Below are 26,060 nucleotides of genomic sequence, written 5' to 3'. Positions count from 1 at the left end.
AGGAAAATCCCTGACTATAACACACACATGCACAAAGTGCTTCTATGCGCCTATAGCAGACAGGCCACTGTCATTCTCTAGGTCCATCACTGACACAAGAAAGCTTACCTGCAGTTCCTAGACAGCACAGGAGAAAAAGAGAGACAATGTTATCCACACAGCGAGAAAGACCAGTAATAAAGCAAACCATGTTAGAGAAGAAAAAAAGAATGTTAATTTACCACTAAGAAAAGAAAACGAAAAGAAGGAGAAATAAAGGTACTGCAGAATCTGAAAGATTTGTTACAAATTATTATAACAAAAAAACCGTAATAAATATATACTGTAACTTTCTGTAAATTATTGCTCATATTAATATCAAGCTAATGTCAAAATTCGTGAAAAACAACCACTAGACGTTCTTTATGCATGCATGCACTCACAAGGATGTGTTTTTGGAATCATTTTTTTTTACAAATTTAAAACCCAGATTAATTTGAACACTCGAATCAGAAGCTCTATTTGCAATTACCTCTCCATCTTCCAGCTCCACATCAAGGAAGTCAAAGTCCCTAAAGACTCGAAACTGCTGCTCAGAGGCAGTGCCATCTAGAGTGTCCTCTCTTGTGCCATCCTCTGAGGACACCTGGCTGGGCTGGCGTTCCATCAGTTCCAGATCGCCACAGGAGGAAAATATCACCTGGCAGATAAATATTTTAATCATATTATTTTCAAAATCAGCTGCTGCCAAAGTTGGCACAATCTTATGGGTAATGTTATTAACACAGTATAATATAGCTCAGATTCACAGTGGTGTGTTTACTTACAGATGGGTTCTTGCTGAGGCCGACCTCCTGGCCACACAGAGACAACACGTTCACCAGCTTCTCACGTGTTCGTTTCTGAGAATACAAAGACCACCATCATCAGGTCTGCTCTAATGGGGGTAGCTAACGTTCTGACTCTAATACAGCTTTCACTTGTATATTACATATATCATAAGCTAACAGCATTTGAAATAAAATGTGCACAGAGTCAAGGGAGTTATGACACTAATATCTGTGTCTCACTTGTGAGGATTGTGGCTTCTTCCAGCTGACAGGAACAAGGACAGGGTTGGAGCTTGAGCCAGACGAGGTGGACGAGGTACTACGAGTCACAGCAATGGCCCGGGCTTTCCCATTTCTACCTCCTCTACCTTGCAGTTCATCATACCTACGTCCAATTACTGGTGTCTACGTACACACAACACAAACAAACACAAACAACAATATAACTAGACTGCAGCTACTCTTTTTAAACACTGGAGACCAGACTGTACTGGGGTACATTTCTTGGTAACAATGAATTTTAGTGAATAATAATAATGAAAAACTGAGTGTTTCTCAGAAGGTTTTCTAAAATGTTTTGTCTTTAGTTCTGATCCAAACAAAAGGTTTTATAGAATTCCATTTATTGACTGAACCGTTTTAGATAAACTAAGGAAGTCATTTATGGCCTAAATTGGAATAAAATGTCCCAGAAATGATTACAGATGAATAGTGTCCTTATTCAACCTTTGTGGAGATATGTATTGTAAGTTCATGTGGAAGAACAGAGCAATTACTAAGCCTGCAGTTGTGACCGGATATTACTGATTTTAATTAGGCCACTAAAGAACCCAGCCATTAGGGGGGCACAAGCCAGTGTACGGCAGGAAAAGGAGCAGTGTAGGAGAGTAGAGGTTCGGGTTGGTACTTTAAATGTTGGTACTATGACGGGTAAAGGAAGAGAGATAGCTGATATGATGGAGAGGAGAAAGGTAGATGTGTTGTGTGTTCAGGAGACCAAGTGGAAAGGGAGTAAGGCCAGGAACATTGGAGGTGGGTTTAAACTGTTTTATCATGGTGTGGATGGGAAGAGAAATGGTGTAGGGGTGATTCTGAAGGAAGCGTACAGTAAGAGTGTAGTGGAGGTGAAGAGAGTTTCTGATAGGGTGATGATCGTGAAGGTGGAAGTTGAAGGGATGATGATAAATGTCATCAGTGCCTATGCTCCACAAGTTGGCTGTGAGATGGAGGAGAAAGAAAGATTCTGGAGTGAATTAGATGAAGTGGTAGATGGTGTACCTAGGAAAGAACGATTGGTGATTGGGGCAGACTTTAATGGGCATGTAGGTGAAGGGAACAGAGGTGATGAGGAGGTGATGGGTAGGTATGGTTTTAAGGAGAGGAATGTGGAAGGGCAGATGGTGGTAGATTTTGCTAAAAGAATGGAAATGGCAGTGGTGAACACGTATTTTAAGAAGAAGGAGGATCATAGGGTGACGTATAAGAGTGGAGGAAGGTGCACACAGGTGGATTATCTTCTGTGTAGGAGATGCAACCTGAAGGAGATTGGAGACTGTAAGGTGTTGGCGGGGGACAGTGTAGCTAGACAGCATCGGATGGTGGTCTGTAGGATGGTTTCGGAGGCGAAGAAGAAGAGGAGGAAAGTAAGGTTTGAAAGAAGAATAAGATGGTGGAAACTGAAGGAAGAAGAGTGTAGTGTGAGGTTCAGGGAAGAGGTCAGACAGGGGCTTGGTGGTGGTGAAGAGGTGCCGGATGATTGGGCAACTACTGCAGGAGTGATGAGGGAGGCAGCTAGAAAAGTACTTGGTGTGACATCTGGAAATAGAAAGCAAGACAAGGAGACGTGGTGGTGGAATGAGGAAGTGCAGGAGAGCATTAGGGGAAAGAGATTGGCAAAACAGAAGTGGGATCGACAGAGTGATGAGAAGAGTAGGCAGGAGTACAAGGAGATGCGGCAGCAGGTTAAAAGGGATGTGGCGAAAGCCAAGGAAAAGGCATATGAGGAACTGTATAAGAGGTTGGACACTAAGGAAGGAGAAAAGGATTTATACCGATTGGCCAAGCAGAGGGACCGAGCTGGGAAGGATGTACTGCAAGTTAGAGCAATAAAGGATGGAGAGGGAAATGTGTTGACTAGTGAGGAGAGTGTGTTGAGAAGATGGAGGGAGTATTTTGAGCAGCTGATGAATGAGGAAAATCAGAGAGAGAGAAGGTTGGAGGATGTGGAGTTGGTGAAGCAGGATGTAGATAGGATTAGTAAGGAGGAAGTGAAAGCAGCGATTAAGAGGATGAAGAATGGAAAGTCGGTTGGACCAGATGACATACCGGTAGAAGCGTGGAGATGTTTAGGAGAGATGGCAGTGGAGTTTTTAACCAGATTGTTTAACAGGATTCTGGAAGGGGAGAGGATGCCTGAGGAATGGAGAAGGAGTGTGCTGGTACCGATCTTTAAGCATAAGGGAGATGTGCAGACCTGCAGTAACTACAGGGGAATTAAGTTGATCAGTCACACCATGAAGTTATGGGAAAGAGTAGTGGAAGCCAGGCTGAGAGAAGAGGTGACCATCTGTGAGCAACAGTATGGTTTCATGCCGAGGAAGAGCACCACAGATGCCTTATTTGCTTTGAGGATGTTGATGGAGAAGTATAGAGAAGGACAGAAGGAGCTGCATTGTGTATTTGTGGATTTAGAGAAAGCGTACGACAGGGTGCCTAGAGAGGAGTTGTGGTATTGTATGAGGAAGTCAGGTGTGTCAGAGAAGTATGTGAGGGTGGTGCAGGACATGTATGAGGACAGTGTGACGGCAGTAAAGTGTGCAGTAGGTACGACAGACTGGTTCAGGGTGAAGGTTGGACTGCATCAAGGATCGGCCCTGAGCCCTTTCCTGTTTGCAGTGGTGATGGACAGGTTGACGGACGAGGTCAGACAGGAGTCTCCCTGGACTATGATGTTTGCAGATGATATTGTGATTTGTGGTGAGAGTAGAGAGCAGGTTGAGAAGAGCCTGGAGAGGTGGAGATATGCGCTGGAGAGAAGGGGAATGAAAGTCAGTAGGAGTAAGACAGAGTACATTTGTGTGAATGAGAGGGAGGGCAGTGGAGTGATGCGGTTGCAGGGAGAAGAGCTGGAGAAGGTGGAGGAGTTCAGGTACCTGGGGTCAACAGTGCAAAGTAATGGAGAGTGTGTTAGGGAAGTAAAGAAAAGAGTGCAGGCAGGGTGGAGTGGGTGGAGAAGAGTGACAGGAGTGATTTGTGATAGAAGAGTATCTGCAAGAATGAAAGGGAAAGTTTATAGGACTGTGGTGAGACCTGCAATGTTGTATGGATTAGAGACAGTGGCATTGAGTAAAAAACAGGAGGTGGAGCTGGAGGTAGCAGAGCTGAAGATGTTGAGGTTTTCGTTGGGAGTGACGAGGATGGACAAGATTAGAAATGAGTTTATTAGAGGGACAGCACATGTAGGATGTTTTGGTGACAAGGTGAGGGAGGCGAGATTGAGATGGTTTGGACATGTGCAGAGAAGGGACATGAATTATATTGGTAGAAAAATGCTGAAGATGGAGCCACCAGGTAGGAGGAAAAGAGGAAGGCCAAGGAGGAGGTTCATGGATGTGGTGAGGGAAGACATGCAGGTAGTTGGTGTAAAAGAGGCAGATACAGAGGACAGGGTGGTATGGAGACGGATGATCCGCTGTGGCGACCCCTAATGGGAGCAGCCGAAAGAAGAAGAAGAAGAATTAGGCCACTAAAGAGCCTGAGACTGTGCTCTGGGAAACTGAGTGTTTCCTGTGTATAGTGCATAACAAAATTAGCAAAATGCACTGTGCATATTATGTTTATAAGACCATAAAAGTATTTTGTTTTGAGTAGCAAATGACAAGAATCTGCATTGTTAGGGCAATGGCGCACTGATCCTAGTGCAGTTCAAAAGGGTTTTCTGCAATGTACCCTTTTATTTATAGGAATACTGAATACTGACTTTGGTTGAATTATGATCTGTTACATCCACATTAGACAGTGGATCATAACCAGCAAATAATGTTTAATATAAAGAATTGAAACAGTCCTACTTTTACCTCAGAAATATCGAAGTGGAATTCCAGTGTTTTTCCAGGCAGGGCTTTGGATGAACCATCCCACATCATGCGGCTCACCTCCAGGTTGGCCAAATCCCCATGAGCATACGATGGCAGTGACAAACTGGCTGAGCGAGACACCACTAGCTTCAGAACATTCAGGGCCTCCTTCCAGTGAGCAGTCTAAACATACACAATACAAATACTGTATACCATGTGTACATTAAATTTTTATAATTTTACATACTTCACAACCTGCAATTAATGCTGTTTTCTGGGATTTGTCTCTATTAGCTTAACCTATAAGAATACTGTTCATTCTTGTTAGCAAGCTCTGTCAAACTAGATGAAGACCAGTTATTTTTAAGAATCACATTTCACATTCTAACACATTTTTCTTGTTTTTTTAACCCTTCTGGTATAAAATTCCGGCAACTGTAATAAATAGTACATTTAGTGCATTAATTTTAATTTTAATTTGTAGCTGCTATATATATATATATATATATATATATATATATATATATATATATATATATATATATATATATATATATATATATATTTAGATATTATGGACTATTTGTATCGAATCAATTCATAACACGAGCTAAATCCATGTCAGTTCAATGATGAAACATAACAAAATGTAATGTTCATTTTGCCCTTTACATAGTTGATTATGATTTTACAGAAACATGGTGAGATTGCTTTGCATGTATTATAATACTCCAAAGTTAAAATATTGTTTGACCCACTCTGAAGATGCAACCTACATGCACAAACTTCTCGATGGTTTTGAGCACCTCCACATTAAAGGATTTGACCTGAATAGCTGCCAGATCCATGTGACTTAGCAGGCTGTAAATAATCTGCAGCAGGGGCTGCTGCATGCTTGGTAAGCCTTTATCCAGTAACTACAAGAAAGGAATAAACAACAGTGTGACCCATTCAGAAATAATCCCTTTCTGCCCGAATACTGCTTCTACAAACTTTTTGACCATAGCGGTATCAAATACTGCGTATAACCACTTGATGAATCATCTGCATGCACTTCTTGAACACATTTAGTATTAATGCAATTGAACTGATATTTAATTAAAAAATACAAATAGAATCAAAATAAAATTACAAATAATATAGTATAAATTAGTGTTTATAGTAGTGTACATTTTGTGGCTAAAACATTTAAGAAGCAATTTACATCTGGGTTTGCTTAAACTGAGACAATTAGAAAATGGAATTGAGATACTTACCTCAGCCATGTATGTGACCATGCTGAGTGTAATGTCAGAAAAGGCCTCATGCAAGTACCGACAGACCACACTGACCCAAGAGAATGAGTCTCTAGTGTAAGAGCGAGTTTTGTATAGAGTCATTACATGAGCAAGGTGAGAGAGTTTTGCATTCTTATCCTTCTCCTCCAGACATACCTGCAAGAGGTATACACACACACACACACACACACACACACACACACACACACACACACACACACACACACTCACATTTATATATATATTTTTTATAATATATATATATTTTATTATTAAATACAAATATCTAATATTATTTCAGATTACAATTAAATATTAAAACTATGTTTATGTAATATGTTTCCTTTAAAAGATTTTACTGCAGCCCTGAAAGGATAAAAGACAGGTTTTAAATGTGAGACCTGCGCAATCCTCTCTGCACTTTCTTTGCAAAACTGCGTTGGGGAGTCAAAGTGCTGCACCAGGTTAGGCAGCAGACATAACACGTTTAGAGGGAAGCCTGAGTGAGAGAGAAAAACGGAAAAAAAATAATAATAATAATTAGGCAAATAGAAGAATGTATTGTACCAAAGCATGAAGCATCTAAACCATTACTATCTAGCAACATTTTTGTTTTATTTATTATTATTGTCAAATTGTCTAAGATTATTCTTGATGAGAGTTTTGCATTTAAGCTTTCATAATTTAACAGCACACCTTAAAATAATACAACTCCTCTCAAGGTTTCTTGTCATTTTGTCTCAGGGAGTTTTTCCTTGCCACTAATGCCCCTAGCTTGCTCATTAGAGATTAATTTTTAGGCACTAACATGTTGTATAAACAAAAATTTTATAACTTTTTATCTCTGTAAAAAATGCTTTGAGACAATGTCCATTGTTAAAACCAAAGTGAATAACATTAAGCAGTGGATTAAAAGTTTAACATGTTGCCAAAACAAAAAGAGTGAACAAAGCACCGTTTGATCAAACCATCCAAGAAAACCAGGTTTTTTGAGAGGGTTTAGTTCTGAGGCCACCAGAAAAGGCTACAGGAACCTTGGAACCAAGCTCAAGCACCAGATTCCCCACTATAGAAAGGGCGGTAATAATGACTAGCCACAAAAATATTAACACCTTACATGTTTGGTCTAAGACAAAATTATCAGTAAACTTTTTTTAATACATGCAAAACAATACTAAAAATGAACCTGGAATGTAATAGAAAATCTCATTTAGATTCAGTTATTAAAAATTACTTAAGATTTCCTTTGAACTACCAAAAAAATATATATTGATTTTACTTCATGTCAAGTTTTATTTCTCTGTACTTGCACCACCCATTAGGAGGGTCCCCAAACATATAGAGTCTCTATTTTGTCCATGTGCTATTTGACATATTGTTTATGATTCTAATAACTAAGATAAACATGAAAAAAAAGTATTTTTTGGTGTTTGTCAACGAATTGCCATTTAAATGTATATTTTTGAATGTGATTAGATAGTATGGTAGTAGTATGGTTAAAACTGTTCACCTATTGACTGAGATATGTCCACTACAGGAACTCTAGAGACAGGTGTAAGCTGACAGAAGAGCTGTAATGTAAGATCGTTGGTGGCTGGTGAGGTAAAGCCTTTGAGTAGAAGCTGCTGCAGGCCAGAGAAACCGCTCCACCTAAGCTGAGCCTGGAGCTTGTCAAGGCGCTCACGGTTCTCGGGCTGTTCAAGGGGTACTCGTGCCAGGAGCTTGTGCACCAACCGCAGTGCCATTTGGTACTCAAACTCGAAGTCTGACTCCATGAGAGACACAGCCACCCAGAAGACTGTGGCTAATAGGTTGGCAGGGTGACTGGCGTGGCTTAGCTCTGCTGGGTTGCCACTAGCATCTGCGCGGGCATAGGAAGTTGATGAAGCACTCCGAGCTGAGCGTGCCAAGCCTTGTTGGGTGCAGGCTTGAATACGGTCCAGAGTGGCACTGCGTGGAGGGTCAGAGGATGAATGTTCACCACTCTCACCAAACTTTTTGGGCACTGAATAACTCCGCTGATGTCTGCTTCGCTCGCCTGTGCCGTCCTGTGTAAGGTTGAGCTGACCTGTGCTCTTGCAGTTAGAGTTGAGCTTCCCACTCACCAGGAAGTCTGGAGAAGAAGATCTGAGACATGAAGGAACAAGTGAAATAATATGATTTAAATGGTAGGTATGGAGGTATGAAGTGCATGCCTCACCAAATCACCAAAAAACACCGGGGCAAATTACACTTGAAAAATATATTATATTATAAGAATAGTACAAGATGAATAAGAATAAAAAAATAAATTAATGATAATTTATAAGTTTAAAAATATTATATTAATTGCAGCTCTTTACTGATAAATCTGTCTACTAGCATTAATGTTAGTGCTAAATCCTTACCTAGTCAATGCTGCCATCAGGTCACTGTTTTTGAGACATTCAGCCAAATTATCCACCACTGACTCCAGAGTGAGCAGCACTTCCATCACATAACCCTGAGAGAGCAATCAATAAATCAAGAATGAATATTCATGCACAAAAGACACCCACAACCTCCCTCCCCACTCACACACACAACCATACACATACACATTTTTACATCTTTACACACCTGTACCTCATCGCCGTGCTCTCCAACCACTTCGACCAGGCGTGAGAGCAGGTCTGAGACAGCATGAGCAGATAGTGGCTGTCTGAGGGCTCGGAATATCTGAAAGGAGCGACCGGCATAGTGGCGCGATGAGCTACATAGAGCCGTCTGTAGAGACACATCACTCAACTGCTGTTCCAGGTGGAAGTCTTATGAAGATGAAAAGGTAGGATTAAAAATCAGATAATTTGTGACTTAAAGAAAAACAGCTAAAAAAGTGTTACCAGGTATATCAGCCCTCAATTGGTCTTAGTATCTTAGTATTAGTCTTAGTATATTAAGTAAAATTTCTAAATTAAAAACTAGCAAGTATTTGTTTCTTTGAGTAACATGTGGCAATATGTCCAAAATAATGATGCTCTTTTAACATGAGCAGTGTCTTTCTGCATTGGGTGAACCCTCTTTAAAATTGCTCCTTCACTCACTTTCAATATTTACTATATTTACAAATCAGCAGTAAGGAAGACACTGAGTCAAATTTATAGAAAACACATCATAGAAAACAAAAAAGACTTAATTAAAGCATACTCACAGCTACCTGATTTGGACTCTTTGAAAACAGACATAACATGGCGTAGAAAGTTGGTTAGCTGCTCTGCACTCTTGGAGTTAGGGTTTTTTGGTGTGATGTCCTCATGGCACCATAGAGGTCCAAAGGCCCTGAATAATGAGATTACAGTACTAAAGTCATTGTGACACCATAAAACCACCAGTAATTTTAGAAATGGGCAGACTGGTTTGCAATGGTACTTCTAATGTGACAAATCTGTATTTTACATGAGATTTATGTTTTAGATTTGCAATGATCTGGTCACACTTATAACCAGGCTTTAACATACCCTTAATTTATTGAAATTTGTTTTTACTTTAAAATTTGTATCATTGTTGTTAATAACATTGTATGGTGCCAAATGTATGTGGATACCTGACACCCCTTATGTGGACCTTCCCCCAAAATATTTGTACAAATTTGACACAATTGCCAATAGTAGCTTTGCATTAATATTTCCCCTTTACTAAAACAAAGGGACCAAAACACAATCCAGCGTGACAATTACCATGTGCAGCAAGGCCCATAACCAAAGTCCATAAAGTTTTCCATTTTTAAAAGCACTATACAAATTAAAATGAATTGAAATTGAATTAAAGGTTGATGTGGAAGATTTTGATTGCCCGGCACAAAGCCCTGACATTTAGGATAACTTGAAATGCTTTTTACCAGGCTTTCTTGCCAACCTCAGTAACTGACGTCACAAATACACTTGTGGTACACAACCACACTACACTACACTAATACACAGCCACACTACAAAATCTAGTAAAAAGTGCTTTGTGATAGTGGGGTGTGGTCAAGCACCAGTTTGTGAATCGAGAGCTTCACACATCTGTGCATGATTTCCACTGACAGATGTTCTCTGTTTCAGTGAACAGCAGAGAGGATAAAGGGCAGAGAGATGAGAGCCGAGAGAGAGAAAAAGAAAGCGAGAGAGAGACAGACATGCAAAGAGGTGTGTATATGTGTGTGTGTGTGGATTAAATCAAGGACACTAAACAGTGAATCTAAAGTGTGGCTAAATAAAACCAGTTTTGTTGCAAGCCTGTCGTCCACCACTCATTCCTTCCTCCCGATGCACTAAATCGAACATTAGGCCCTCCTGGAGTGATGCAGGAGCACTGTTTCCAGTGCTTGCAATGTTTCCCTCTGACTGCATGCTGATATACAGGGATCTAAAGCAGGCGATCTTGCAGTAGGCCGGCCAGACCCCAAGGATGCTCCGTGCAGTCGACCAGCACACTCTCCTCATCCTAGCTGGATCAGGCAGGCTTAGGACTAATTGGAAGCATATCCAGAGGAAGAAAAGCCATCATCATCTCTCTTTCATTCTCACTCCTTTTTCTCTACCTTCCCGTGCCCTCCTCCTTTCCCTACCCATCAGAATTTGGGTTTAATTCCCCTAAAACCAGCTGCTTGAACCTATGCTTTCCACCCTCTCCTCCTTCTTCCCCATATCTGTTTCCATTATGCCATACATGAGTGATCTCTGCAAATTGAATACAATTGAAGTGGCGGTTAGTCCCCACCTCTCCTATCCACTATGTGTACAAATTAGTCCTGCATTTCATTTGTTTTATTTGGGGAAATGGGTGTGGATGGGTCCTGTGTTAATGTTAAGCGGTGTGGCATGTGCAAAGCATTGGCTGTAAATTTGCCTCTGGAGCAGACATGCGACGAAACACTCCAGCACACCTTTGACCAAGCAAAAATGGTGAGTGGCATTCAAAGTTATGCCTGCATGTACTATATGTGCAGCATGCTGTGAATCCACTGGCTGCTTCAAAAATCCACACTATGGCCATTAGCATAAATCAAGCGCCCCTTCAAAAGAATTTAGATGGACCTTGTTGGGCTATTAGAATGTGACTTGATCCTGATTAGGGCACTGTGTTGATGTCAGAAAAACTGCCCGAGTTGTAAATCTAATAAAACCTTTATTTTATTCACAACAGAACATTGAAAACATGTCAATTGTTTAAACTGAGAAACTGTACCATTTTAAGGAAATAATGAGGTTACTTTGAATTTGATGGCTACAACACTTCTTAAAAGAGTTTGGAAAGGGGCAACAGAAAGCTGAAAAAGAAAATGTTACTAAATAAAAACAGTTGGAGGAACATTTTGGTTAAACTAAAGGTTTAATCTCAGGTTAGTAACATGATTGTGTACCGTAATTTCCGGACAATTAAGCGCACCCATATATAAGCCGCACTGAATTTGAAAAAGATTTTTAATTTTGAACATAAATAAGCCGCACCTGTCTATAAGCCGCTAATGTCTACATTGAAACGAATGAACTTTACACAGGCTTTAACGAAAGACAGTGTCTGTTACACGGTGTAACGGGTGAAATATGTTGTGGCTCCTTTAAGAGCATAGCGGGATTTTGGGAATAGCCTGCCGCTGCTTTTTCCGGTATTACTGCATGTGTGCAAGACTGAGGAATATGTCCTTATTATTTTTCTGATGCTCAGTTCTAAGTTTCTTTGACTAACCTGTAACAGTGTTGCCAAGAAAAATAAAAAAGCAACCTGTCTGTGCTTATATGATTTCTGTTGCAACTGGAGTTAGTGAGCTATCCCTTCACCCAGACTCAACGCGTTACAACGGCTTGTATCTAAACAGTAGCCTACCAAGAAAGTCATTGTTGACTCTCTTCCTCCTTCCTTTCACAACAATTTCTCTCTCTCTATCTCTCTCTCTCTCTAGAGAGAGAGAGAGAGAGAGAGAGAGAGAGAGAGAGAGAGAGAGAGAGAGTTTTTCTTTTGGTATCGTCGTGCGTTTAAAAATCACCATCGGTGTAAGTTTTTTCTCCCGATGCCGTGCAGCTCAGAAAACAGGTGAGGTGCATTTTTTTCGCTTCCGTTCGGCAATTACATTGGTCTAATGTTATGTGGCTCAGTTTTTTGGCTTGAATTTTGTGGAACCGGGAAAAACCCAGGAAAAATCCATAAATTAGTCGCTTCGTTGTTTAAGCCGCGAGGTTCAAAACGTGGGAAAGAAGTAGCGGCTTGGCTGCTAGTGATCTTTGGGCCCTCAGGTTGTACTACATTAAACTACATGGTTCTGTAATAAAAATCACTGCATGGCCTCAGAAACTACAGAAATCTGCCTTCCATTACTTTTTTACCTGAGTCAACAAGTGCTCCAGTCTTCCATGAATAGTAAAAAGTATTAAAGCAAAAAAGAGGGTTTAAAATGTAAATCAAAATTTTTTTTCAACATGCACATATGGGTGTGAGTGGTCAGGTGACTAAAAACCTTTGACCATATAGTCTCAGCTGGACCAGTCATATAATTAGGGAAAGGTGATTTGGTCTGTCATGTTGAATACCTGGTTGTGAGAAACTCAATGAGTTTGTTGGCTTTCTCTTCACACTCAGTTGGAGACTCCTCTAGGTCCTCAAGTTCAGATGTGATCTGAGGGAGGTTCCCCATGCTGCCCCCCAGGCTCACACTGGAAGAGGTGGAGGAGGAGCTCAAACCCGAATCTGCCACAGGAGATGCCTGCCACTCCCGTAAAAAGTCCAGACCACCTGTATGGGTGGAAAGGGAAAAGGTCATGTCTTTGTACATTGTCTGAATAACTGGCAACAAATTTGTGTAACATCCTAAGTAAACATATCAAATCTGTGTCCAAAATGTAAACATTTTGTGTGAACACCATTGTTATCTATCACTGCCTTAATCCTCCAGAGCATGAAATTCTGATTGTTGTTGGGATACTCTTTCTCTCCTCCATAATGGCACCACAGAGCTGCTGTATGTTAGACACATGGTGCTTCTCCACCTTCCTTTTGAGGATGCCCCACAGGTGCTAAATAGAGTTCAGGTCTGGAGACATAACTGGCCACTCCATCACCTTCACCTTCAGCTTCCTCAGCAAGGCAGTTGTCATCTTGAAGGTGTTTTTGGGGCTTGTTATATTGTTGCAAAACTGCAGTTCAGCCCAGTTTCTGAAGGGAGGGCATCATGTTCTGCTTTCAAAAGTTAAATACATGTTGGAATTCATGTTTTCATCAATGAACCGTAACTCCCCAGTACCAGCAACACTCATGCAGCCCCAGACCATGATGCTACCACCACCATGTTTGACTGTAGGCAAGACACAATTTTCTTGGTACTGCACACCAGGGCATTGCCACACATGCTAGACAGCATCTGAGCCAAGTTTATCTTATCTTGTGTCAAGCTTCAGAAGAGACTTTCTTCTGGGACCTTTCACTTTTGCAACCTCTAGAACAATAATGGCAGCACTGATGCATCTGTTGTTTGAAGTTTCTGCACCTGACGCAAAGCACGAGGACTAAACTTCTTTAAGTGACTCTTGCAAGCCCTGTTCCGATGGAAACCCCTCATGGAAAACCTCTGTATGACCCTAGCCACTGTACTGTTACTCAGTTTCAGAGTTTTACCAATCTTCTTTTAGCCTCAGCCATCTTTGTAAAGAGCAACAAATCTACTTCTCAAATCCTCAGGGATTTCTTTTCCATGAGGTGCCATGTTGAACATCCAGTTGTCATTATGAGAGAACTGTTCTCAAAGCACCACATTTTAACTGCTCTAATACAAAATACACAAATTTGTATGGTCCTGTCAAGCAGACAAAAACATAAACATGATGAATAGGACACGTGGCTTTGCAAAGATTAAACAACGTACAGCTTTCATGGTATTGTTGCCACTTATTTAGAAAATAAGGGCTGTACTGTATGTTGAGTTATTTTCAGAGGACAGTAAATCTGTACTGCTTTACAAACGGCACATTGGCAACTTTAGAATATATCCTAGTTTCCTTTTTATAGTATTGTCCTTTGAGAAGATATAATAAAATGGTTGCTGAAATGTGAGGCATGTACTTACTTTTGTTAGATACTGTATGTACAGTATACACGTCTAGCCTGTCAAGTGCTACCCTCTGGCTGAATTACGCAAGGACACTAAACCTTTGCCAAAAGCATTTCTCATGTTTTCAGACATTCAAATGTAAAACTTAGCACTTTGTAGTAAAAAATAGTCATATAGCCATGATACAGCCGAGAATCTGCTCCACCTAAATTTATGTGCAGAATTCACTATTGCTCTTCTTCTTCTTTCGGCTGCTCCCATTAAGGGTTGCCACAGCGGATCATCCGTCTCTACCCCCTCTGTCCTCTACATCTGCCTCTTTTAATCCAACTACCTGCATGTCTTCCCTCACCACATCCATAAACCCTCCTTGGCCTTCCTCTTTTCCTCCTTCCTGGTGGCTCCATCCTCCTACTGATATACCCCATGTCCCTCCTCTGCACATGTCCAAACCATCTCAATCTCGCCTCCCTCACCTTGTCTCCAAAACAACCTACATGCACTGTCCCTCTAATAAACTAATTTATATCCCTGTCTATCCTCGTCACTCCCAACGAAAACCTCAACATCTTCAGCTCTCCACAGTCCTATAAACTTTCCCTTTCACTCTTGCAGATACCCTTTTATCACAAATCACTCCTGCCACTCTTCTCCACCCACTCCACCCTGCCTGCACACTTTTCTTCACTTCTCTAACACACTTGTTGACCCCAGGTACCTGAACTCCTTTTCCTTCTCCACCTCTTCACCCTGCAACTGCAACGCTCCACTGCCCTCCATCTCATTCACACACATGTACTCTGTCTTACTCCTACTGACTTTCATTCCTCTTCTATCCAGCATGTACCTCCACCTCTTCAGGCTCTTCTCAACCTGCTCCCTACTCTCACCACAAATAACAATATCACCCGCAAACATCATAGTCCAGGGAGACTCTGACCTCGTCCATCAACCTGTTCATCACCACTGCTGCTATCAATAAAAAAATGCAGATGCTGTGGCAGCAGCTAGTGCTATAATTTTTCCTTCTGCATTACATTTAGGCTTTGACATTATAAATGCAACCTTTACTCCCTCAGTGTATCAACCTGCACATTTTAAACCATTACAGCTTAGAATATGATCACATCTTAATTCATATGCAGGTGTTTTGGAAATGTGTTGGCTGTTGCTGATGAAGGTTTCTCTACAGTGTCGTTTCACAATTATTCTATATTTTATATTTTCATTAGTTTCTGTACCTGTATGCAGGTATTCTGATTGAAAGCTGGATTTAATGGTAAGAGTTTTGTTGTCGCTGATCTCCCTGGTGACCAGTAACACGGAAGCAATGACCTGGAAATTGTTGTTGCAGGAGAGAGCAATGAGCAGATGCAGGAGCAGCCGCTTGCTGTGCTCAAAAACCTCAGGCCGGTTGTGATCTAAACCTGAAAGAACAGCATAAAACCCAATGAAATTGAAAGGCATTTTTATTTGTAACTCATTCATTAACATGCCAATAGTGACTCTACAGGTCCATGGACCATTTAAAGTCTTCAGCTACAAACTGCATGGACAATGCAACTTGTAGGTTGCAACCTGACTGGTATAATTTCAGGCACATTTTCCCACAGTTATTTTTAGACTTTATTACAAAAAAAAAAAAAAAAAAATTGACATGTTCACTGATGCAACAGGATTGCATACTTTAATATATTTGTTCATTTTTATGGACTTTTGAATGTAGTTTGAGTCATATTGAAAACTTGAGTGTACACTTTAAGTGCAATCTTCAAGGTTTAATTGGATCAACACAGACGTGTTTGTACAAAAATTCTGCAGATTCTGTATAATTAGACACAATGTACAAACAATTCTGTAAAGCCTGCAGCTTCTTTATATAATTAGACACAATGCATTCACAGTGTTTGCAAAGAATATACTGAGTCAAGAAAAAAAAAAAGTATGATTCTCACAAATGAATTAAATGAAAGAGACCTGAATAAGGCAACAAGGAATGAACAACTAAACATAAAATTAAATTAAAGCTTAAATGCTTGTGAATTATATGAGAGATATTTACAGAACATTTTCATCTATGTGATAAAGTCACACAATGAGAACAAAAAGGAGACAGCAGGTAATGATGACATAAAGAGTCTGAGAGTGATAAGCACATAAATGATGGCATTTCTCTCTCCCCCCTCTTGTTCTCTCAGTTTTTATCATAGACATTTTTTACATTTTTGTCATGGCTGTATCATGTTATTCAGCTTTTACTGCAAGCTGTATGTATGTAAACAAATGCTTCAGAAAGACCTTTTTTGGAGACATCAGATGTCATAAGTGACTTATCGCATTGATGGAGGTACAAAAACATTCAGTACATACGCACACATCCATGGGATAAATACCTCAAACATTATTCATTACAATCACTTACATATTTGGTATCCAGGTGTATCCTGTTATAAGCCCTACTTTACCAGGTTCAAGTCAGAAATGAAAAACAGGGAAGAGAAAAGAATGAAAGAAATGCAGCAGGTGCAAGAGAAAGTAGTATTACCGAGGAAAAGGGCATGCAGCAGGAGGGGCAGATGCAGAGCCCAGTCCTCTCGCACACTGTGGTCCACCACCATTTCTGTCATGAAGATCACTGCTATATTACACCTACCAACATACATCAATGCTACAGTCAGATCCACATGTCTAACAATTATATCTGCTATTTGTGATTTTGCATAAAGAACAAATCTAATCAAATACTTATATATATATAAAATGTATATATGAATACAAATATTCATGTAGTTTTTAAGTAGCATTGGCACATAATAATTGTTAAGAAAATAGTATTTTAATCTTTGTGGAAAGAAATACAGCATTGCTATTGCTAAAATGAATTGCCATACCTATATCTAAATCTGATAATAACCTTAAACATCTAAACTCTTATACAAAAACTTTAATTTTATTATTTCAAATAAACTCAAACATGGGCTAAAGTGTTTCTTTAGGACCGGTGCCAGTCACCACATTTTCTTATTTATTATGTAGATACTCTCCCTAACAAAACCTGCCCTAACACACACTCACTAGGCACTGAATGTTTTCAGCACTGCTCCAGTTTAATAAAGTAAACACTGACTGTCAAGAGCCTTCTGCAAAATATCATGGTTATCTTAGCAGCCTAAATAACAGTGTTAGCTTCGTACTGAAAAGTGAATAGCAGGCACTCCGCTCTTTCCCATGCTTTAAAATGGTTTGAACTTTTAAATGGAAAATAAAAAAAAAGCATTGCTGTTCACATACTAGGCCTAAACACAAAATGAATTATAATTGTATTCTTTTATGCTGTCTTAATTTGTGAGAGTGAGATAAATTGCAATTGTAATAATTGTGCCATCCAAAATGTTTAATTGAACCTGCTATTCAAATGCACTAGTAATGAAATGCTGTAAAAGGCAGAGCTTTGTTACCTGTGGAGGGGCCCTCGTGGTGTAATGGTTTCAGGCAGGTAGTCCACTAGCGGAGCCCAGCAACCTCCATTAATTGGCATAGGCAAAGGCTGGGGTCGGTTAGTCTCCAACACACTGAGTAGCCAGCCAGCATATGGGGGGAGAGGATCATCTACACAGGATCACATCACAGCAATTATTTGTTAGTATTTAATGGCTTTGGTCAAATATTCTTCCAAACAAATTACAGCAGTGTTTACTGATCTTTATACATTCCAAAAGTCTTAAAACAATAGGCAAATATATCTTCATATTTGATAAAAAAACTGCGAGGACAATTTTAAGCAAGGAAAGAAGCAATTATGCACTCCAATGCATGATGTAGGCCATCAACAACATATCATTAATCTCCAGATTGGTCTCTCTGAGCAGACATGCTATGTACAATATGCAGACAAAATCACCCAGTATGCTGTACACTCATACATACACACAACATTTTATGGGGTAAATGTAAACACCAGTTTTGGATAAAATAGGCCTGAAAGCATTCTGAATTGAAAAATCATTTATGAATGTTGCATTAAGAAAAAATTCTGTGAAAGCTAACAATGTAATATCCAAAGCATCATTGAAATTCTTAAAAGGTGACCAAATTGATGTTCTATTCATTCATGAGCTAACAAATCTCTGAGGATATATATGTTTATGCAGCACTAAGATGTTTTCCTGGTTTTGGTTTTCATGGAATGACTTTCTTAAAGTACAGCTTTACCTATTTGTGCTTTGTCTGCTATCTTACAACAACTTAAGACAATCCCCAACCTAGCTTGCAGTAGCATCCAGTTGCCTTTGGCTCCCCACTGTTACCAAACATTATCACAAATATATTGATAATGTCAGAAATTAATGACAGCAATGTACTTACTTTTCTCTTCATCATAGGAGCCACCGGAGCTGTTACTATAACGTGATTCTAGCCGGTTATGTGCCCGCACAGCTTTACTTAACCTACAGAAAGACACAAAAAACGATATGCAAACATCATTGGACACTCATTCAAAACACAAAGCGCTTAAAATTAAAGGAACTACTTACATACTAAAATGTAAAATGTCCTGTTTTAGTATCAGAAGCTCAATCTTTTTATCTATTATCTTATCTAATCTAGCTCAATTTCGAATTACCTCTCCTCATTCTCTCGAGCAATCTTTGCTTCATCCGTGTCTGGGATGTTTTCCTGCCCAGCTACAACAGTGTTGCTGCTGGATGTTGTGCCTGCATAATACATATAAGAAAGTAAACACTAACAAAACTATAAAAAAAAAAGACTAACAAAAAAAAGATCATAATGAGCAATATATTAAGTGCAATTAATTTTCTTGTTTCTGGTCACCTGAGGCCACAGCTGAGATTTTACTGCTGGCTGCAAAGCGGTAGAAAGGTGGGTTATCACAATGCAGCACTACAGGGTTAACAGGGTCAGTTTGCTGTAATTCAAACAGCAGCTCTTCCATAGTCTGAATGGTGTTGTTACGGCACAAATAGATTACTACTTTCTTAATCTAGAGACAGAGAGAAAACATAAGTTAATTGGAGAAAATTTCAAAAACATCATAGACAATAAGAGACAGTAAGAATGTTTGTATGTCCTTACATAGGGTAGGAGGGTGGTGTCACTGCTGACTCCACACAAACTAATAAGAAACTGCAGTGTGATTCTCAGATTGTTGCTCCATTTCTCATTGGTCACCAGAGCATTCCATGCATTTTCCATCTCTGGGCCAGGAAGCTCATCACCATACTTAATAGAATGTAGCAAAATGGATTTATAAATTAAAGGGTACTACAAAAGCAAGTAGACAACACTTACTGTAAAATGTAACACTTTAAATACTGATGATATACACACATTTACTGATGTTATATTCCCCTTACATCCTGTTTTACATAAAATGACCTGTTGTCCGTTGTTATTTTTTTGTCCTCTAAAAGTGAAACAATGATTTTTCACAATTTTTAAACAATGGAGAGACCACCACTGACCCAATACAAGAAAACAAGGAACCTTAAGGCAATACTAACTGTAAATGCTAATAAGCATTACACAAATTATATTGCATTATGTGAGCTGTACCTTGGCAGTCATGTACATAAGATTGTTGAGAATGAGCAAGGTGGCCTGCAGTGATCCCCAGCCACTGCCTCTGAGTGGATGTGAGAGACCCATGCCGTCTGCATGCTTTTGCCCCTCCTCCTCTGGTGTGCAAGGGCTAGAGGCTGGGGGCAGCAGACCGGTGTCTACCAGCTCAATGTTGCTCAGCCAGGGCAACAGATAGGTGAGCATTATCTGTCTACCATTGGGATGAGTGGTGGGAAACCTCTGGCTGACCTCTGTATATGTGTAAAGAAAAAGACAGTGAGTTGGTGCACATTATTTACACTGAGCTACTGCTGTGGAACAAAAACCAAACATACAAACATACTACCTGAGAAGAGAGGGAGAGTGAGCTCTGGGTACATGCAGGCAAGCTGGTTAGAGAGCTGTGACAAGGATAAACTATAAAGGGGAGGCAAAGGACCATGAGTGCCATACAAGATGTTCCCTGACTTTTGGCCCACAATTCTTGAAGAGTACACAGATAACTTTGCCTCCAAAACCTGCGCAACACACAGCAAAAAGGAAAAGGGCAAAAGAAAAAATGAGAAAAACTTGGAATAAATATTCATTAAATTCAATATTAACAAAAACTCATTTGCAAATAACATTAAATATTAAAATAGCATGCATTTTATTATATACTGCAAATAATATTGTTATTGTTATACAGCATATTATGTTCTACATTATATTTTATATTAATGTGTTAATGTGATTTTTCTTTTTCTTTTTCTTTTTTATTCCTCTACCTGCATAAGCTGCATGGAGATCTCATAGATCTCTCTGCTGGTGTCAGAGGACTTAAAAAGCACCAGGTTAAGCAGGGTAACAAGGTCACATGGATAGTTTCTGAAAAAAGAAAAAGAAATATTTCCTGTCTGAAAATGCACTGCAAACAAATCTAATAAATCACGGCAAAAGTGTATAATAACAATGTATGAAACACCATGAGTCCTCATCTCTCTTCCTACATAATATGACTTGTCTATTATTAATATAAATATCCTGAAAAAGGGGCCTTGTTCCTACCTGCTCCCACATACTGTGGCAATGGCCTTGAAACAGCCTGAGGCCAGTTGGTAGGAGCCGGTGAAGCAGCGATCCACTGCCCAGTTGAACAGGTTTGACTGATCAGGGTTCAGTTCCAGCAGCAGAATGACCACTTCGCAGCCCAGTCGATGAACCTGCAGCATGACACAGTGTTGTGAGAATAAAAACTTATGAGTCAGACACCTTTTATTTTATTTATTTTTTACTTATTTTACCCTTTTGTTCATTTCACAATGACTTATTTGATGTGTTTAGCAAGTCTTTTTCCATAATCAAAATATTTTCTAATCATTAATTTGTAATGCTAAAATACATTTTCCAACATGAGGAAGACTTTCTTTAAATTCTGAAGATTTTGTTTAGGATTTTTTTTTTTTAACTATTAGTAACACATTGAATTATACAGGGTTGGCATGAGTCAAACAGGTCATTGATATCTAAATCATGCAATTTCTAAATGAAGCATGCAATCTAAATTATTTATAGACCATTATTTCTTTTGATTGCTTCAGAGACAGAAGATAAAATATGCAGCCTTACTCGCAGATCGTGGCACCCAAGGATGTTGTCTAGCCACTTGTAGAGATAGCCATCAGTAGACAGACCCACATTATCAAAGACTGGCCCACAACATAACACGGCGGACATAGCCTGCGTGAAAAATACACAAAGTCACACAATCACCAGGTTAGGGGCATTTCATTGTCAAATACATTCAACGTTTTTCCCCTCATTCACCTGCCATATAAATAATTTGATTTATACAATGTCCTTAACATGTGTAAGGAAATAATATTAGCTTATTTATGGTACAATAATATAATTTTACTAGTACAATACTAGTACTTACAACCTTCTAATTGGAAGATTGTGAGTTCAAATCCCAGCAACCCAAACTGCCACTGCTGAGCCCTTGAGCAAGGCATGTAACTGTCAACTGCTCAGTTGTTGTATCAAATTAATACACTGATGCAAACTAATGCCTTTTTAAGGAACTTTTTAAATGTTTTGGATTTTATTTATTTTTTTGTAAGAGATTTTATTGTCATTAAAACAATGACCCATTTTTTGCCATGTAGCTTGCTATTTCGGGAAAAGATTTGCTTTCTACCTGGATGGATGGATAGAGTTCATTGTTAGAAAAATGACATTTAATAAAGAAAGTAGCCAGAGCCACTGCAATGCAAATCACAATTCCTCACATGTATTTTTTTTATATTAAATGATTATGACAGGACTACTGCACTCCTAAACTACCATATTTATAGTATTAGCAGTATTATGGTTTTGAAAATCTGCTTTACTTTTAAAGCACAGTATTGGTAGCGTGTGATCTGGTGATTGCGGTCGCTGTAGCGGTCAAGAGGAGTGAACATGACACTGAAGGGACCGGCCCATTGGCTGAACAGAATGAAGAGATGATGGCGCAGACTCTGCTGAGGAAAGAGAAATCGCCTGTGGTGCACTAGATGGGGAGAGATAGAAATAGAAGATTATTATAATACCAAGGAATCTAATACCTTCTTTTGGCAATAAATCATTCAGACTTTTTGAGGTATATTAGTTTTTAATAGAAATAAGTGATGCAGTTTGACAAATTCTAATAAAAAATAAATAAAATAAGAAAAATAAATACTCTCTATCCCAATTCAGTAATATAGACTCACTGGACACATAAATCAGGTAAACAGGAGTTTATTGTAGATACCTGGCACACATTGTATTAGGTTGGCCACCATGCCGCTGAAATGAGCTCTGATATCCTTCAGTATCTCCAATTCTTTATCGTTCTCTGCCTCCAGGAGCATGCGTGTCAGATCCACATACTCCAGGAAAAGAGCACCCAGAGCCAGAGAATCCCTTTCTAATGCACCATTAGTGCTGCAAAATCAAATGTGTTGTTTGAAGTTAGATCTGGAGTTTTAAATCAAAACTTTATGAAGAGAGAAACCATAGAACTGGTGTCAGTTCAGTGAGTGTATGTGCAGCCCACCTGTCACTGATGACCCCTGAATCAGCCAGCAGCTCAAAAATACGGAGCAGCTGCAGCCTCAGTAGATCTCTTCGCTCCCGACGCTTCTTATTCTACAGACGGAGATGAGGGAAGATATGATGTACACATATTGCATAACAGCTGCCAATCAGCAAAAAAATATCATTTTAAAACATTAGATTGCAACCACTTACCTCTGGTCTTCTCTCTAATGCTTCTTTCATAAGAGGATGGAGCTCCTCCACTAGCTCCCTAAGCATACCCAGCAGCAGTACACAAAGCAGGTATATATATATATATATTAGCATACAAATTATCATTAATTTACTACACAGTAATACTTCAATAAACATACATTTTGCATAAAAATTATTTGTTATTTGTTTTCGAATTATATCATAATATAGAATCAACCCTTAAACTTTCAAGCCTTTTATACATTAAATAACAGCCAAAAATGTATTTTATTATAAGAAATAAAACATTTCTGTCATTATATTCACTTCAAAGTAATGGCAGATGGCTGGTGTGGTATGACAGCCATCTGTGTTATGAGTAAATAACAGGCATGCATGCAATGAGTGAATGCAATCTCTACAAGGAGTTCCTACACAAAAATCTCCTCAATGCAACTGTTTAGTAATGGGCAACTCTAGCTCACAGATATTGAGGATATTGTCATGCATATATCATACATTTAATGCAACCATGTATGTTTAATGTGCTAATGTTCTTTGGACTCTCATAGAAGTTGTTTGTGTTACCTGAAGACGAGGGAGTTCGTCCGCCCAAAGCCTAGCACTAGAGACTCTGTGATCTCAATGCTCTCAAGTCGCATGAGGGGAACCAACTGCTTGAGGAGCCAGGCTACTGAGGGGGTTCCAATCACCTGCTTATACATACAAACACAAACACTGTCCATAGCAAAACTTTGTATCTTAAACATTAATGTATATATTGATGTATACTCAGACATAACTTAAGGTAACAAATGAACTGTAATTGTCAGGGATTCACCCTGCCACGCCCCCCTCTGTAGCTATCAGGGATTCACCCTGCCACGCCCCCCTCTGTAGCTGTCAGGGATTCACCCTGCCACGCCCCCGTCTGTAGCTGTCAGAGATCCACCCTGCCACGCCCCCCTCGATAGCAGTCACGCTGCTTCCCAAGATTACCGACAGCTGTGGCTCATGAAAGATCAGACTACATAAACTCACGTTCTTGAGTCACAGGCTGTCGGTCGTTATATTGTCAAGCTGGACAATCGCGTGGCTGCTCGACCGCCGGCTGTATATGCGAATTCCACTTCCGACTTGGATTACTCATTGCCGAAGGCTTTATGGATTATGCTTGGGACATTCGAACTCATAGCGGACAACGCGTATCGAGCGGATGTCTTTGTTTGTTATTTTCAACGGCTTATGAGTGTTTTTGTGTTGTACGGTTGTTGAAATAAAAGGACAATGATCGGATTATATCGGCTTCCGCGTCTGCAGCCTGACAGTAATGCTTTGGATGCTTTCAATTCCTACACCACAAGGAGTTATGAAAAAAAAATTCTTCTGGGTGTAAGCCTTTACTATCAGTGCACACTGGAATGCAACTTCCACTAGAGCTCATGATAAAACCTTGAAATAGACATACCATGTTTGGCATGTACCTTGTTATCATACGTGATGCTGCCATCAGGAGTGGTAGCCATAATCTCAGGGGTGGAGGCCCTCAGGTGACCCGGGCTCATGATGCTCGGCTTGGCTACGCCCAGACACAAGATTAAGTAGTTTCTCCACAGGGTCACATAGTTATCAGTGGGTCCGGCTGTGCTTGTCTTTTTGGCATACACTGGACTACTGCAGGGGCACATGGGAATAGGAACATTAGTCAGTTCAATTAAATTCACTCCTCACATTACTGATAACTCTAATTCTCTAACAAAAAAAAAAATTGGAGATGTGATGAATCAGTCTGGATTTGCCTTTTACTTTTCCCTGTTTACAAAAAACCTAGACAACAATTGAAATTGTGAATTGTGTTTTTATTTTAAGGAAAAAAAGATGCACACCACCAAATACAAACAAGGAAGGTTCTCTGCTTATAAATACAACTGTGTCAATAGGTTCAGATTCACAACAACACAAATTCCACAGCTTGTTTCTATGAGATGGGGATCAGAACTTGCTTTTTAAATGGAAGCATTTTTAATTTGATGAATTGATTCAAATGTTTCATTTATAGTTTACAAAGTGTGAAAAAAGTTCCTAGAATTGAGAGAAATCCTCTGGAAATTTTATAATAACTATAAAATATGTATAATTTTGATCAATTATACCATTAAAAAGGTTTTATTATACATTTTTAATTGGACATGAATTTGTGTAACTGTATGACATTTTACATTTATTGAATTGGCTTTCGACTGGATTGTTCCTAACTCACTTGGGGTCCACTAGGGGCATGAGCAGCTGCAGACGTGTGAAGGCATATGGCCAGGCGTAGCTCAGAGCCATGGGACAATGTTTTGGCAGGTGTTCCTGCCGAAGAAAACTATAGAGACAAAGAACCCAGGGGTCCTTTACTGACTGGGCGAAAATCCATACATGAGAGGGACTCTTAACGTCGTAGTGGCTGTTAACCAAACGTGCATTCCACTCCACCAGCCACTGCAGGTCCACATGGTGACTCAGTGGTAGAGTGGCCTGAAAGTACACAAAGTTATAAAGAGCAGGACATTTACTATTCTTTAGGATAATAATACAAACAAGTCATAATAATGAGGCAAAATGCAAAAGAGTTTGACATTGCTACAGTTTAGTTATCCAGAAAGCCATTTGTCCAATAAATTACATATGTGCTTAAACAAGGTAATACATGTATGGCTGAATATAAAACAGAACACACTAAACACACCTATACACCTATCAGCATGAAATTAGAGTGCTTACTGAATCAGATACAGCCACATGGACAAAGCTGTCCAGAACTATGGGGCTGAGTTGGTCCATCACCTCGATCATTGGCTTATCGTCATCCTGAATGCAAATGGAGGAAACATATCCAGTACTCGTGTTTTTGATGATTAGCATGTTCTTGTTTTGAGTATATGCTTTAATGCTTAAAATGATCAATACAGTGGTTCAGTGACAATCAGTAATTTTTGCCAACCATAACCCACCTATCACTGATAAAACTGTTGCACAAGAATTTAAAACAAACAAC

The 26,060-nt window shown here is 39.5% G+C and overlaps 1 protein-coding gene and 1 long non-coding RNA gene across 22 annotated transcripts in view; one reads left to right on the top strand and one right to left on the bottom strand.

The window, feature by feature from the left end:
* LOC310741423 overlaps positions 1-26,060 on the top strand; it is a 207,216-nt gene that overhangs the window by 22,524 nt on the left and 158,632 nt on the right. The gene's annotated exons all lie outside the window — the stretch shown is intronic.
* Positions 1-26,060, bottom strand: part of fryb (furry homolog b) — an 83,715-nt gene that overhangs the window by 9,325 nt on the left and 48,330 nt on the right. For 5 of the 21 annotated variants that reach the window (XM_083568967.1, XM_083568959.1, XM_083568978.1 and 2 more), the window contains exons 20-51: positions 25,787-25,873; positions 25,281-25,540; positions 24,505-24,694; positions 23,609-23,736; positions 23,039-23,096; positions 22,845-22,936; positions 22,560-22,732; positions 22,156-22,316; positions 21,392-21,502; positions 20,831-20,985; positions 20,551-20,650; positions 20,130-20,301; positions 19,778-20,034; positions 19,298-19,444; positions 19,037-19,205; positions 18,828-18,918; positions 18,569-18,651; positions 17,662-17,812; positions 16,749-16,852; positions 15,445-15,630; positions 12,690-12,891; positions 9,332-9,459; positions 8,761-8,948; positions 8,550-8,644; positions 7,673-8,289; positions 6,564-6,661; positions 6,142-6,318; positions 5,662-5,802; positions 4,886-5,068; positions 1,050-1,214; positions 807-881; positions 512-679 (exon numbers count right to left, since the gene is read on the bottom strand). In XM_083568967.1, the coding sequence (XP_083425093.1) occupies positions 512-679; positions 807-881; positions 1,050-1,214; positions 4,886-5,068; positions 5,662-5,802; positions 6,142-6,318; positions 6,564-6,661; positions 7,673-8,289; positions 8,550-8,644; positions 8,761-8,948; positions 9,332-9,459; positions 12,690-12,891; positions 15,445-15,630; positions 16,749-16,852; positions 17,662-17,812; positions 18,569-18,651; positions 18,828-18,918; positions 19,037-19,205; positions 19,298-19,444; positions 19,778-20,034; positions 20,130-20,301; positions 20,551-20,650; positions 20,831-20,985; positions 21,392-21,502; positions 22,156-22,316; positions 22,560-22,732; positions 22,845-22,936; positions 23,039-23,096; positions 23,609-23,736; positions 24,505-24,694; positions 25,281-25,540; positions 25,787-25,873 (5,112 nt within the window). The remainder of the gene's footprint in view (positions 1-511; positions 680-806; positions 882-1,049; positions 1,215-4,885; positions 5,069-5,661; positions 5,803-6,141; positions 6,319-6,563; positions 6,662-7,672; positions 8,290-8,549; positions 8,645-8,760; positions 8,949-9,331; positions 9,460-12,689; positions 12,892-15,444; positions 15,631-16,748; positions 16,853-17,661; positions 17,813-18,568; positions 18,652-18,827; positions 18,919-19,036; positions 19,206-19,297; positions 19,445-19,777; positions 20,035-20,129; positions 20,302-20,550; positions 20,651-20,830; positions 20,986-21,391; positions 21,503-22,155; positions 22,317-22,559; positions 22,733-22,844; positions 22,937-23,038; positions 23,097-23,608; positions 23,737-24,504; positions 24,695-25,280; positions 25,541-25,786; positions 25,874-26,060) is intronic. The other 16 variants (XM_083568968.1, XM_083568970.1, XM_083568979.1 and 13 more) reach the window with 6 other exon arrangements.

This window comes from Silurus aristotelis (genome assembly GCF_946808225.1).
Source record: "Silurus aristotelis genome assembly, chromosome: 18".
Classification (NCBI taxonomy): Eukaryota; Metazoa; Chordata; class Actinopteri; order Siluriformes; family Siluridae; genus Silurus; species Silurus aristotelis.
Note: the sequence above shows the minus strand (reverse complement) of the source record. Positions and strands in the feature narration are given on the sequence as shown.